The 13,286-nt window shown below is 45.9% G+C and overlaps 1 protein-coding gene across 1 annotated transcript in view; it reads right to left on the bottom strand.

Annotated features, from left to right (window-relative positions):
* Positions 1-6,543: 6,543 nt before the first annotated feature.
* LOC130131745 (neural cell adhesion molecule 2-like) overlaps positions 6,544-13,286 on the bottom strand; it is a 156,043-nt gene continuing 149,300 nt past the window's right edge. Inside the window, exon 17 of the mRNA XM_056301544.1 lies at positions 6,544-6,658. Within this exon, the coding sequence (XP_056157519.1) occupies positions 6,544-6,658 (115 nt within the window). The remainder of the gene's footprint in view (positions 6,659-13,286) is intronic.

Raw genomic sequence — 13,286 nt, forward strand, 5'->3', positions numbered from 1 at the left:
CCAGTGTGGTCGGTGCCCCTCTCGACATCTCCTCATCTTTAAATGAGACTTAGTGTTTGATGTGCAGACTCTCGGTGGGTTCCTGTGGGAGTAAAGTCAGAGTTTGTTCTCCTTGTTAACAGCGGCCCTTGGAGGTGGGATCCGACCGACGTTATCTCCCCACTTCAAATGACGCGTGAAGAGGGGGCAGCTTTATTAGGGAACACTGTGGCTTGCCTAAACCCATTCAAAGTGGTTTTAATTCTTTCTTTTGAGCTGAGTTTTTCAGTCTCTCTCTGGTCTTTATCATTAAAAGTCCTTTTTGTCTCAAGAAAGGCAGGCCAGATTTAGATGCAACACAGCTTGCCTTTTCAAACGGGGCAATGCCATTTTAGGAACGACCTTGATGGAAATGGCATTTTATCCTCGGGAAAAATATGCTTTGCCAACTTCAGTTGCAAAGCATTAAACATTATTAAAGTTCTGCCTTTGTGGAGTCCTCTGCTTTTATGTGATGATTAAACCAGTACTAAGCAAAGCCCATTAAGATGCATAATGAAACATGTCATAATGGAAGCATCCGAGCTCTCATTTGTGATCCACATGACATTTGTGAATAGCGAGTCGCAGAAATTTAAGGTGAACTCAACCTCCATGCAAGTTATTTTGTTGGACGAGTCCCTTTTATGGTTGTGATTTGATGAAAAAACATTTTAGGATCTCACATCCATTGAATCGAGACTTGATTCCGGATTCCAGAACAGTATTTAGCAGCTATTCACGGGGGGGGGGGGGGGGACTGTAAATGGTTGTTTGGATTGTCTAACAAAAAGGGCTGAAAAGGTGGAATTCTTCTAAAATAAGTTCACACCCAAAGTTATATCCCGCTAATAAAGCTGTCCCCTCAAGTATAAAGTATACTATATGTCAGTTTTACTGGCACGCTTTAAAAGTTGATGCCAGTGGCGGTTTTATGAGGTCTGGTTCGATCCACTTCTTGTCTTTGTAGGAGTTAATACCTCGGACCACAATTATATACGTTATATGTGAAAGGAAAAAAAGACAAAATTAAACATCCATCATTTGAATCTATGACATCTTCTTCTAAAAAGTCCTTAACGGCTTTCATTTAATATAAAATTTGGTGCCATTAAGAGGTTGATTGAAGTCGTTAGATGACAGAATGATATGCCTTTCACAGACTGGATAATGTGACTTTCTGAGTGAATGATGTATATTTCATTTTCAAACGAGTACAAATGTTGAGCCCTTGCAAGTAAGGACTTGGTGTATTTGGGTACAGTAGATGTACAATAGTAGGCTGTGTGTCCGCTGAAGACCTGTTAAACAGCGCTACCTGCATTTCTATACCACATTCTCAGCACTTGACTCAACACAGGCTCCTGACTTGTTTTTAGAGCCTCACGCCGCTCCACTTATATCTAAAGATGAACCATCAATATTTGCTAAGGTGCACAGCTCATCAGGGGCGGTTCCTAGGACTGCACTCTTCTGGACAGAGACCTCAGATGTTGTTCCTGAAATCTGCTGGAGCCACTCTCCCACTTTGGGGGTCACAGCCCCTAGTGCTCCTATTACCACCGGGACTACTGTGGATTTCATCTTCCACATCCGATCTAGTTCTTCCTTCAGCCCTTTTTATTTCTCTAGCTTCTCATGCTCTTTCTTCCTGATGTTGCTGATGTTGCCATCGCTTGAGACTGTTACATCTATCCTTACTGCTGTCTTCTGTTCCTTGTCGACCACCACAATGTCTGGTTGGTTAGCCAGTTCCTGCTTGTCAGTCTGGAAGTTGAAGTCCCACAGGATCTTAGTTCTGCCATTCTCAACCACCTCTGGTGGTGTTTCCCATTTAGACTTGGGGACTTCCAGTCCATACTGGGCAAAGATGTTCCTGTACACTATCCCAGCCCCTTTGTTATACCTCTGTGTATGCTGTCCCAGCCTGCATCTTACACCTTGCTACTATGTGCTGGACTATCTCAGGGGCATATTTGCACAGCCGACATCTTGGGTCTTATGTACTGTGGTAGACCACCACCTCTACTGAGTTGGAGTTGACTGTCTGCTCTTGTGCTACCATGTCAGAGCCTCTGTACTGTCCTTCAGATCATCCTTTTCTAGCCACTGGTTGGATTTATTGATGTTAGCCACTCCCTCTATCTGTCGATGGTACATGGGGTCGGTCTGCAATGATCTCCACTTTTCTTCTTCCTCATCCCCCTCTGTCCTCTGCTGCCTGATGTGCTCACTGAGCAGTTTGTCCTGGGGGGCCATCTTCCTGATGTACTCATGGATACTCCTCGTTTCATCCTGGATAGTGGCTCTGACACTCCCCAGTCCTTGGCCCCCCTCTTTTCGCTGTTCGTACAGTCTCAGGGTGTCGGACTTCGGGCGGAATCCTCCATGCATTGTGAGGAGTTTCCATGTCTTGACATCTCTGGCGTGGCTGCTATTTTCTCCTGCGGCAATGTATGCACTCTATTATTTGTATTCTTTTCCCGTTGTGTTCCATCTTTGTTCTTTGTTGTGGTGCTCTATACTCCAGGGAACGGTATTTTGTTCCCTTGTACAGTCGCTGCACAAGGAAATGACAAATGAACTTGCACTTGACATTATCACAATAATAAAGTTATAGCAGGAGGAATTTTTTTTCCCGTGCAACCTCTATCTTTTGCAACAACCACCAAGCATTTCCTCACAGCACTCAGCATCTGCTTTTCCCACAGCGCTCACCACCAGCACTATTGATGTTTCTTTGAAAGAGGTCTCTGGTGGATCCACAGCCTTGTCCTATACTGCATATGTTCATGAGGCCAATGAGGGTAGATTTCACAAGAGCTTCAAGCAGTCCATAGTAGGTGAAAAAAACAGAAGGTATTATCTTACTGAGGGGGACTTGCAGGGGGTTGGATACTGGATTGTGAATTTTTACAACAGTGTCTACCAGTGACGTCACTGGTGGATTTTCTGCACAATTTCACACAAAAAAGACTACTCGGTATAATGGCCGCTAATGGAACTTTGTCAAAAATAGATAGAGGAAAATAATGTTGAAAATTGTGATTGTTTCCTGTTAAGGGCAACAACATGTATGGTGTATATATAGACACACACACACACACACACACAGGGGAAACCAAAGAGCGAGACATAGTGACACGGTTTAAATAAGCACTTTCCACTCTCTTTCTACCAGGACATGTTTATTTACAGCGGCAAATGACAGGAGCTACAAGTGTTCCACAGGTACGGACACAGAGACATCAATAGTTCCCACTTCTTGCATGAAGCACAGTCGGCGGGCAGAGTCCAAGGGACACAGGGAGCATGTGGACAAGAGGACACGTATACTGAGCTCAAACACACCTGTTGACCCCCTACGGTAACTGAGGTGAGAGAGAGAGAGAGAGAGAGGGGGGAGGAGAGAAAGAGAGGGGGGGGTGGTGTGGGGAGGGAGGGAGGGAGGGAGGGAGGGTAGACTCATACTCAAATACAAAAGAACATGTACAAATCGTATAGCCTCCAGGCACTGCGCTCCCATATTTAAAACAGGCAACCGAGCCACAGCATGGCGGGACCATCTTTTAGGTGTGAAGATACAGGGGCCAGGCTGGCTAGTCCAGAAAACAAAGCCAAGCGTTATAGGACCGGAGATAATGACAATAATCAAACAAAAAAGAAACGGAAAAAAAAACCACAACGCAGCTTGAGAGACGGGAACCGGGGGAGTTGCAGACACTTGCACCGAGTGCTGCAGCCTGGGGGAATTAATCACTGTCGTAAACTACACAATCGGATTTCAGCTATCAAAACACGCTGCTATACACTCCTAAGCCTGAGAGCCCTCGCCAACTCACTCCAGCCCTCTTGGGAAAACACTCTTATCCTTGTGGCCGTGCACTCACAGTACTCAGACATGCACACTTGGCAGGTAATCATCATAACATAGGTGATACGAGGAGCCACCGTGGGCATCGTGGGGCTCGGTCGTGTGTTGTCAAAGGAACGTTCAACACAACTGGGTGACGAAATAAACAAATAAACACCAAAGCCTCATGCCTAACTAGCGAGCTATTTCCCCCGATTTGTTTGTATCTTGAACAGACAGCAGCTGGGAAGCTGTTTTAATTTCCGATATTGTGGCCCGGTATGATGTATCAGATCATGAGATGAGCACATTTTGCCAGACATGCACGCACACACACACATTCTAAACACTGGTCCACTCGCTCAAGTTTGCATACACAAACCTTTAGATACATTCCACATGCAGCCTAAATCATAGGCACATACAACAACCAAGCACATGCACACAAAACACACACACACACACACACAAAATCAATGATATGACACAAAGTCTATGTCACGGCCTGAATTCTGCAGCCCATCACTGCACTTGTTACTCAACAGTCTCAGCCCCCTCAACCCGGCATCTAGTTGTATGCTCTAGTTCAACACTCTTGTTCCTGTTCCGCCCCGTCTTCTGCAACCCAGGGTCCTAAGACTACACTTCCCAGACTCGACACATGACACAATAACACCTCAGTGGCCACGCAGCTGTAATGAGCTCTCCGGTAAACGTCCTGCACCTCGGCGCGGCCACCGACACCTGGACTACAGTCATTATTTGACACATAATGCGACGATCCAATAAAATCTCTATCAAAAATTAATTAGATGGTCTACACTGTTGCTGCGGCACAGGGTCACAGGGGAAGAAAAAGAAAACCCTACCAAAGGCACACCAACGCCATAATTACTGCCGCCCTTGAAATGCTGTGAAATAGGCTGAGGGCATACTGTGGATGTAGTTAAGGGAAAGCAAATTACCAGGAAGAAGAAGAAGAAACAAAAAGCAATATTACACCATCACTGAACTTTGGACCAAAACACAGCAGGGGGAAAGGAAAAAAACAAAACAACAGCTTTTCTTCATCTGAGGAGCGTTCACCACAAAAGCCAAGCCTGTTGCACTTGAAAAAAGACACATCCTTCAGGGTATATTTACATAAAAGCTTTGTAAAATATCTTTTTTTTTCTTTTTTTGTACTTAATCTATGTACAACACATGACAACGTCGGTGAAAACAGCAATCAGATCAAAAAAGAAAAAGAAAAAAAGAGAAGACCGCATGTCTGAATCACTCTGAGGCAGGTTTAAGAGGACGAGACAAACCAGTGAAGCCAGTTAATCGAGGCGTGGGTTCGATCCGGGTCTTACCGGGATAACCAGGGTTTCAACTCAACGTACGCAACAGTGCAAACTGGGTTGTGGTGTACGTGTCACAACTTTATGCAACGGTGACGAAGAACAACGAAATGGACCCAAACAAACGCCGTTAGGGATGAAGCGGAGAACGGCTCTGCTACTCCAGTGTGTGACGTGTGGCGGTATTAGATTCAGAAAGGCTCGTGGGCCAAGTAGTGAAACGCAACTGAGATCTGGGCTGAGAGAGTCGCTCGGCCTGCTGGATAAACTGGAAAATAACCCATCTCCCCACTCCGCCCTACTTTTGCAGGACTCTGGGAAACGGGCCTGTTATGTCCGCTTAAACGGCGGGACTTTACTGAGGTACCGGCATACGCACCACGGTGCCTTTACGAGCGATGGTGGTACGGGGCTGAGTGGTAGGAGCTGGAAGAATAAAGCTTTAGTAAAACCCAGCTCAGGGCCGCCTGTCCATAATAACCGCCATCAGGTGACGCCAGGCCGCCGATACAGCTTCTCTGTTGACTCTGTAGTCCGGGTATTCATCGTCATACGTTTCACCGCAAACCAATCTCGCCGTCTCGTTTTTCTCCACCCGTTACCCTCCCGCTCATAGCCTGCTGGTCTCTAGCAAAACTCCTCTGGACCTACTGAGGCTGGAACAGCCATAAAAGCTTGTTTTATTCAACCGTGGATTGAGTTTAGAACGTCTCACCGTGCTATTCTGCAGCGTTTGTACCGGAGGAGGGTGTTCTCCTTCAACTCCAACAGGGAAAGAAGGTGCATTGGCAGGAGGAGTTTAGGGGCACCGTTGTGTTTGCATACAAGCTTCTCTCCCTCCCCCCATTGATTGTGTGTCGTATGTACTGTGGGTCGCAGATGTAGCGAAAGGTGCAGTTTACCAGCATCGTGTGCAATAAGTGGTTTTGTGTGAGCTGTGATGAACCAACAACAAAACCACATCAGTGATGAACAGCATAAACAACCAAGAATTCGGCAGAAATCAAGCCCAAAAAAAAAAAAGAAGAAGAAGAAGAAGAAAGAAAATACAATCATTGATCAACAAGAGCCTTCCATAGACGCCATGTTCTAAAGAACATGATACATATAACAGACAGGGCGCCCGCACAGGCCGACCCTCTCTGCTCTCTTTCTCCTCCTTTCTATTTTCTCTCTATTTGTATTTACACATGCCTTTCGCTGGGGCATTGTTATAAACAGATATGGTAATTTTCTCCACTATTTTCCAGTGTTGTAGTTTTTCTGGGTTTTGGTCTCATTGGGGGTTGATCCGATTGTTCTTTTGGGGGCTGAGGGGGGACCATCCCTTTACGCTTTGCTGTCGTCTGGCTTTGTGTGGATGCTGTTGTCGCTGTGCACTTTAATTTCGATCGTGTCTGGCTTGAGAGTCTCTTTCCCATTTTCTTCCTTCAGTGGTAGCTTCCTGTGGCGAACAAAAACAAAATACAGAGAAAACGGAGATGAGTGTTTGAGGACGGCGTTGTGAATAATCCACAAAGAGCTTTGGTAATTACAGGAATCCATGACATCCAAACAAACAGGGACAGGCTCCAAAGTGTTTGGAGATTACTTTTTGACAAAGAGCCATATAACCGCCAGCTAAATTATTCTGTACACAGTACCATGTGAGGGCATGCGCCTGAAGGGCTGAACAGGCTTCAATGGTAGCGTATTTGCTGGAGGACGCAGTAATCTAGTGGTGAATATGAGGTCTAGAGATCGTCTTTCTTTCCCCGTACAACACGTGTAATTTCCCCGTTCGAACCCCCCCAATAAAGTTTTTCGACTGAACTGGGCTCAAAGCGTAATTTACAAAGTCAACAAAAGTACAGTAGTACAAATGTGACTTGGTGAAGGTATACAATTCAGTTTGGTTTATTTTGGTCTGTATCATTTCATTTCATTTGCTTCATATCAGTTCATCCGCTTGCCTTTTGCTTCTTCCATAGGCAGATGGTTTACAGAAAACGAGGACGTCCCATAAGTACAGCAAGCTTTCTGCAGGTGGGAGGTCTCCCTCGAAGCCTATTCATGAGCAAACACAGCTGGGCAAGTCCTTCCCTGGTTCACCAATATTAGTACATCAGAGTAACAACCACAAGAGTTGTGACCCCCCCCCAGAATAATCAGGTTGCCCCCCCCCCCACACACACACACACCCACCCAATAGCACTGGGACATTTAACTCGCACAACACCTAGACGCAAACGCATTATCGCTCAGAAACTGTCTGCACGAGGCTGTTCAGGGATTACTGTAACAACACACCAGAGCTACCAAACTCACACAGGAAGACCACTGCTTTGGCCACAGACAGAACAACAACTCATTTGATTTTGGCTTTAATTAGCGTTTTTAGATTTATTGAAATAACGGCGCCTCAAGAGCACACACACTTTGACTCTCACAAACACGCTCAGCAAAATGTACTCTAAGGTGAATTATATCACCGGTACAGGTGATGTGATGTTAAAAACCATTCTCCATTCTAAAATAGGTTTTGTTCTTCTTCTCCACAACCATCTGGCGACCCCTTGGACATTATCTCACGACCCCCTTGGGGGTCCCGACCACCAGGTTGAGAAACAATGCTTTAAGTTACAATCCTTAAGATTTACATATTACAATATGCCCTCGCTGATACTGTGTCACATTTCTAAGACAGTAGCTAATCCATGCGTATCCAAAACCATAAACGCTTTTGTAAAGCCTCAGTTTGGCGGTTAAAGTTTGGTAGGAATTTCCAGGGAGGAGTGAAATGTCGTAAAGCCTGCCACAGTTCATCTTCAGCACAGAAACAACACATAAGAGTAAGGCAAGAAGAGGCAAGTTTGAGGAGGAAGTCCACATTGTTGTGGCTAACAAGCAGATATGGCAGACCTAACTGGGAGAAAACCATGGTCAAAAAAATACAGAACCATATTATAGGTGAAACTCGGGTTCGATGCTGTTTTAGTTCAGTGGTGGGAAGGCTGCAGACAGACCACCACCAGAGACCGTGTTTCATTTTAAATGGATCTCTAGGATGTGGAGATGTCAAACGCCAACGCAATAACCAGAATCACCACCCGTGTTAAGAAAAGAAAAGACAAAAAACTTCTGGGGTTGTGATTTTAAATGGACAATAACACAGCACATACACACACTCTTATTTTTTAACTGGATCCAAATCAACTGATTTACATAAAGTCAAATAAATACACTAAAAGTACAACATACAAAGAGTGGCTCTCCCCAACTGTATCCGGCCAATTACCCCACTCTTCCCAGCCGTCCCGGTCTCTGCTCCACCCCCTCTGATGATCCATCCCGGTCTCTGCTCCACCCCCTCTGCTGATCCATCCCGGTCTCTGCTCCACCCCCTCTGCTGATCCAGGAGGGCTGCAGACTACCACATGCCTCCTCCCATACATGTGGAGTCACCAGCCGCTTCTTCTCACCTGACAGTGAGGAGTTTCACCAGGGGGACGTAGCACGTGGGAGGATCACGCTATTCCCCCCAGTTCCCCCTCCCCCCTGAACAGGCGCCCTGACCGACCAGAGGAGGCACTAGTGCAGTGACCAGGACATATACCCACATCCGGCTTCCCACCCGCAGACACGGCCAATCGTGTCTGTAGGGACGCCCGACCAAGCCGGAGGTAACACGGGGATTTGAACCGGCGATCCCCGTGTTGGTAGGCAACAGAAAAGAGGTGTGTATTTAAGTCGACAGTAACCAGAACCAATGCTATGTCTTGTTAACTAAAGCTGTGTTTAAACAGACACTGTTGATGGTGCTGAGATGGCCCTGGTAGTATCTCCCCTGGTCGTATCTCCCCTGGTCGTATCTCCCCTGGTCGTATCTCCCCTGGTCGTATCTCCCCCGGTAGTATCTCCCCCGGTCGTATCTCCCCCGGTCGTATCTCCCCTGGTCGTATCTCCCCTGGTCGTATCTCCCCTGGTCGTATCTGCGGTTTACCGTATTCCACAACTGTCCCTGTAACACCACATCTGCAGAACAGCACCACCTCGACTTGCTTTTGTTAGGATGTATTTCTGCCGTATCTCGTGCAGAGCGTAGTATATTAGAATATCCACACACATGCTGCTGCTGAGCGTGGGCCGCTTTCTTAACCCGCTGCCTTTTTTCCCACCACTCCCCTCACCCATCCAAGTCTCATCACATGTATGCCAGCAAAAGGACATCCATGTTTTATCTCATGCAGGCACAAGATTAGAGAGGGAAAACAACTTATCTGCCTGTTTCAGAAAACACAACGTATGAGAGGTTTTATCACCCATACGCACACCAAACGACTCCTGCCAGACGCAATTAAAATTACATCTAGGTAAATGTCTGAAGGGAATAATAGAATAGCGTACTGCGATAACTCAAGCAGCAGCAGTCCAGTGTATATATTATATCATGGTGTTATTTGCAGAGATCTGTTTAAACATTATAAAAGTTCCCCTCGGTGCAGAGCAAACTCATTTAGGGAGCTCATTCATATTCCAGCGTGGACCGCGGGCCCTACCTCGTTTTGAACATCAAACATGTGAAGAAAACTCAAATCCAAGGCTAGCCACATATATATCACACACTGCTGCCCCGTGTGGGGGCCCACAGCCTATCAGCAAGCAGCACATTCGGTTATCTCAAAATGTATTGGCTGATCGTGTCATGTGACGCAAATCGAATTTTCACGCCAACGCTGCTCCCATCACACGGGTAACGTTAAACCGCCACTTCTGGTTAGCTGTGACTGAATACTGAAACGCCGAAAAATAAGGCTGCTATGACTCAGGCCGGCCTTGAGCCCTTTGAGGAGTCTTCCTGTGACAAAACCTCTGTTGCACGAGGTGCACAGGCTGACCTACACCCCTATAGGGTGTCCTACACCCTGTGTGTTGACCCAAAAAATACTAAATAGTTTGATGTGCGTGTCGACACACACACACACACACACACAGGGATTTTTCGGCAACAGTGGATGTTCTGGTGACTGCCAGGGAATCATCCGGCACGACGACACATGGAGACAGTTCTTCGGCAATAATTAAAGAGCGGTGGTCAGTTTGATGTTTATTTTTAAATGTTAAACGACAGGACTTATTCTTTATTCTCTTAATAATGCGTGAACTGTGGGGGGCGCCCCAGCGGCTCACCTGGTAGAGCGCCTACCACATATAAGGCTGAGTTCTTACTGCAGCGGCCTGGGTTTGGATCTGGCCCGGGCCCTTTGCTGCATGCCATCCCCTTTCTCTCGCCTGCCTTTCCTGTCTCTCTCCACTATCACTATCCAGTAAAAAAGGGAGGAAAATGCTTAGAAAATAATAATAATGCATTAGCTGTAATATAACAATAGTAAAAGTGGCTCTGGAAGGCAAGACAGTTCCAATTCGGGGAGTGAGAGGGTGGTGGTGGGGTGGGGGCTGATGGCTCCAACCGAAATGGGTTCTGCGGTCCATGTATTGCAGCATTTATAAAGGTTTGACTTTATACTTATTCTTTAGCCATTTTGCACCTTTTATTTAGCGATAGTAGAGAGAGAGAGAGAGGAAGGAGAGAGAGAGAGAGAGAGAGAGAGAGAGAGGAAGGAGAGAGGGGATGACATGCAGCAAAGGGCCCGGGCCAGATCCAAACCCGGGCTGCTGCGGTAAGGACTCAGCCTCATGTGGTACGCGCCCTACCAGGTGAGCCACCGGGGCGCCCCACACATGATCCTTTTTACATTGACCTGCATTCATATGTTTACATGTACACTGGCCTGCAGGCAGGTAGTACATCAGTACTGCATCAGTACTGCATCAGTACTGCATCAGTACTGCTTCTTGACCACGAGTGTCCTTCCATAACCTACGTACAGGGAAGTTGGTGTGAGAATTTGAATGCAGCAAAACTAATTCCATTTGCTTTCGGCTCCACAAAACAAACTAAAGTCAAACCAAAATAAAGATAACGGAAAAATACTGTACTGAGAAACAAGCAGGGAGTTATTTGTTGTAGAAGATGAAATAATAGCCCTTCGGGTAATGAAGGCCTGCTGTTATTTCATTGCAGAAAAAAAAGCCTTGCATTGAAAATTCAGTAAAGGATTTGATAAGGCCTTCATCTTCCAGCAAAAATAGACTTCTCCCTTTAACAACAACAACAAAAAAGGGAGAAAACTGTAATGACAGTGCATATTCTGCTTCCACTTTCCACTTTCAGCAGTCGGTCAAGAAACACGAGGAGAGAGAGAGGGCGAACGGATGAAAAACAGAGTCGGCAGGGAGGGATCATTCACCAACTCGATCTTTACCTAATGTGCCCGCGGACTTGGCTAAGGGCTTTTTCATTTCTTCCGCATATGATCCCACTTGTAATTCTCTTTTGCAGACACCGATATCTTCCCATGTGGCCGAGCTCAGCTCCAGACCTCTCCTGCTGCAGCAGCAGCAGCAGCAGCCCACACTGGCGGCGGGGAGTAAGAGAGGCGGGTTGGATGTTAAAAGGTTTCATGGCCCAGGCTGAAAACTTGTACACCTAAATATTTCAGTCGGCAAAGAGGCCTTGCTGTCGGCTGACCGGTAAACATTCAGTTCCCAGCACTGTAGAGCTAAATTATTGTCTCAACGGTTTCATGACGGAGATTTTCCAAATTCACGGCCGCTGCCCCATGGGCAGAAGGTTGAACAACTTGCTCGCTCATCAGATTACACCCTGTGCAGATGCTTTATTAGCTCGTATTGACATTTATCAGGGAAACGTTTAAGGGTTTGCATGAGCATTAGGAAAACACATGTGCATGTGTTCATGTATATGTACAGTAGGTAGCATATATGCACTTCATGTGTTCATGTATATGGACAGTAGGTAGCATATATGCACTTCATGTGTTCATGTATATGGACAGTAGGTAGCATATATGCACTGCATGTGTTCATGCATATGTACAGTAGGTAGCATATATGCACTGCATGTATATGTACAGTAGGTAGCATATATGCACTGCATGTGTTCATGTATATGGACAGTAGGTAGCATATATGCACTGCATGTGTTCATGTATATGGACAGTAGGTAGCATATATGCACTGCATGTGTTCATGCATATGTACAGTAGGTAGCATATATGCACTGCATGTATATGTACAGTAGGTAGCATATATGCACTGCATGTGTTCATGCATATGTACAGTAGGTAGCATATATGCACTGCATGTGTTCATGTATATGTGCAGTAGGTAGCATATATGCACTGCATGTATATGTACAGTAGGTAGCATATATGCACTGCATGTGTTCATGTATATGTACAGTAGGTAGCATATATGCACTGCATGTGTTCATGTATATGTACAGTAGGTAGCATATATGCACTGCATGTGTTCATGTATATGTACAGTAGGTAGCATATATGCACTGCATGTGTTCATGTATATGTACAGTAGGTAGCATATATGCACTTCATGTGTTCATGCATGTAAATATTAATGCACAGTATGACTGTAAAACTGTATGTCCGCATTCATGTGTTGGATCCTTATCCGTAGACCCATCACCTCTACATTTGTGCATATTTATGCAAACACTTGGTATGTGGTCACCTACACAGATATATATGCAAATGGATTTAGAGCAGTAGGGTTTAGGATTCAAAGCAAACAGAAGCACTACTGAGTCCCTTCATGTGTCTCTGACGTCCTCTCCCACTGGCGAATGTCATCCAGAGCAGATCTCTAGCCCAGCTAGCATCCCTCGTTTTTCTAGACATAGAGTAGATGTCTCAAAGCCTGTCCCTGGATCGACTGCTTTAGTCCTCATGTATTTACATTTCTTTAAAGGGTTTGGGTGTTTTGGAAGACGCTCTTCAATGGCGAGACATACTGCGTGGCGAGGGAGCAGATCGGAGATCAGCATCTCGGTGATTGACACTTGGACCGAACGCATCGCTGCAGACGGCGAACTGGCTGTGAAGAGGATTTGATGTGTGGCTTTTCTGTACGCGGGACGCTCTATCTAATCACCAGGTTACTGCAAATCTCCAGAGAAACCTTTTCCAAAGCCTTTTGTTGGAAAAGCCGAA

This window comes from Lampris incognitus, chromosome 21, assembly GCF_029633865.1.
Source record: "Lampris incognitus isolate fLamInc1 chromosome 21, fLamInc1.hap2, whole genome shotgun sequence".
NCBI lineage: Eukaryota > Metazoa > Chordata > Actinopteri > Lampriformes > Lampridae > Lampris > Lampris incognitus.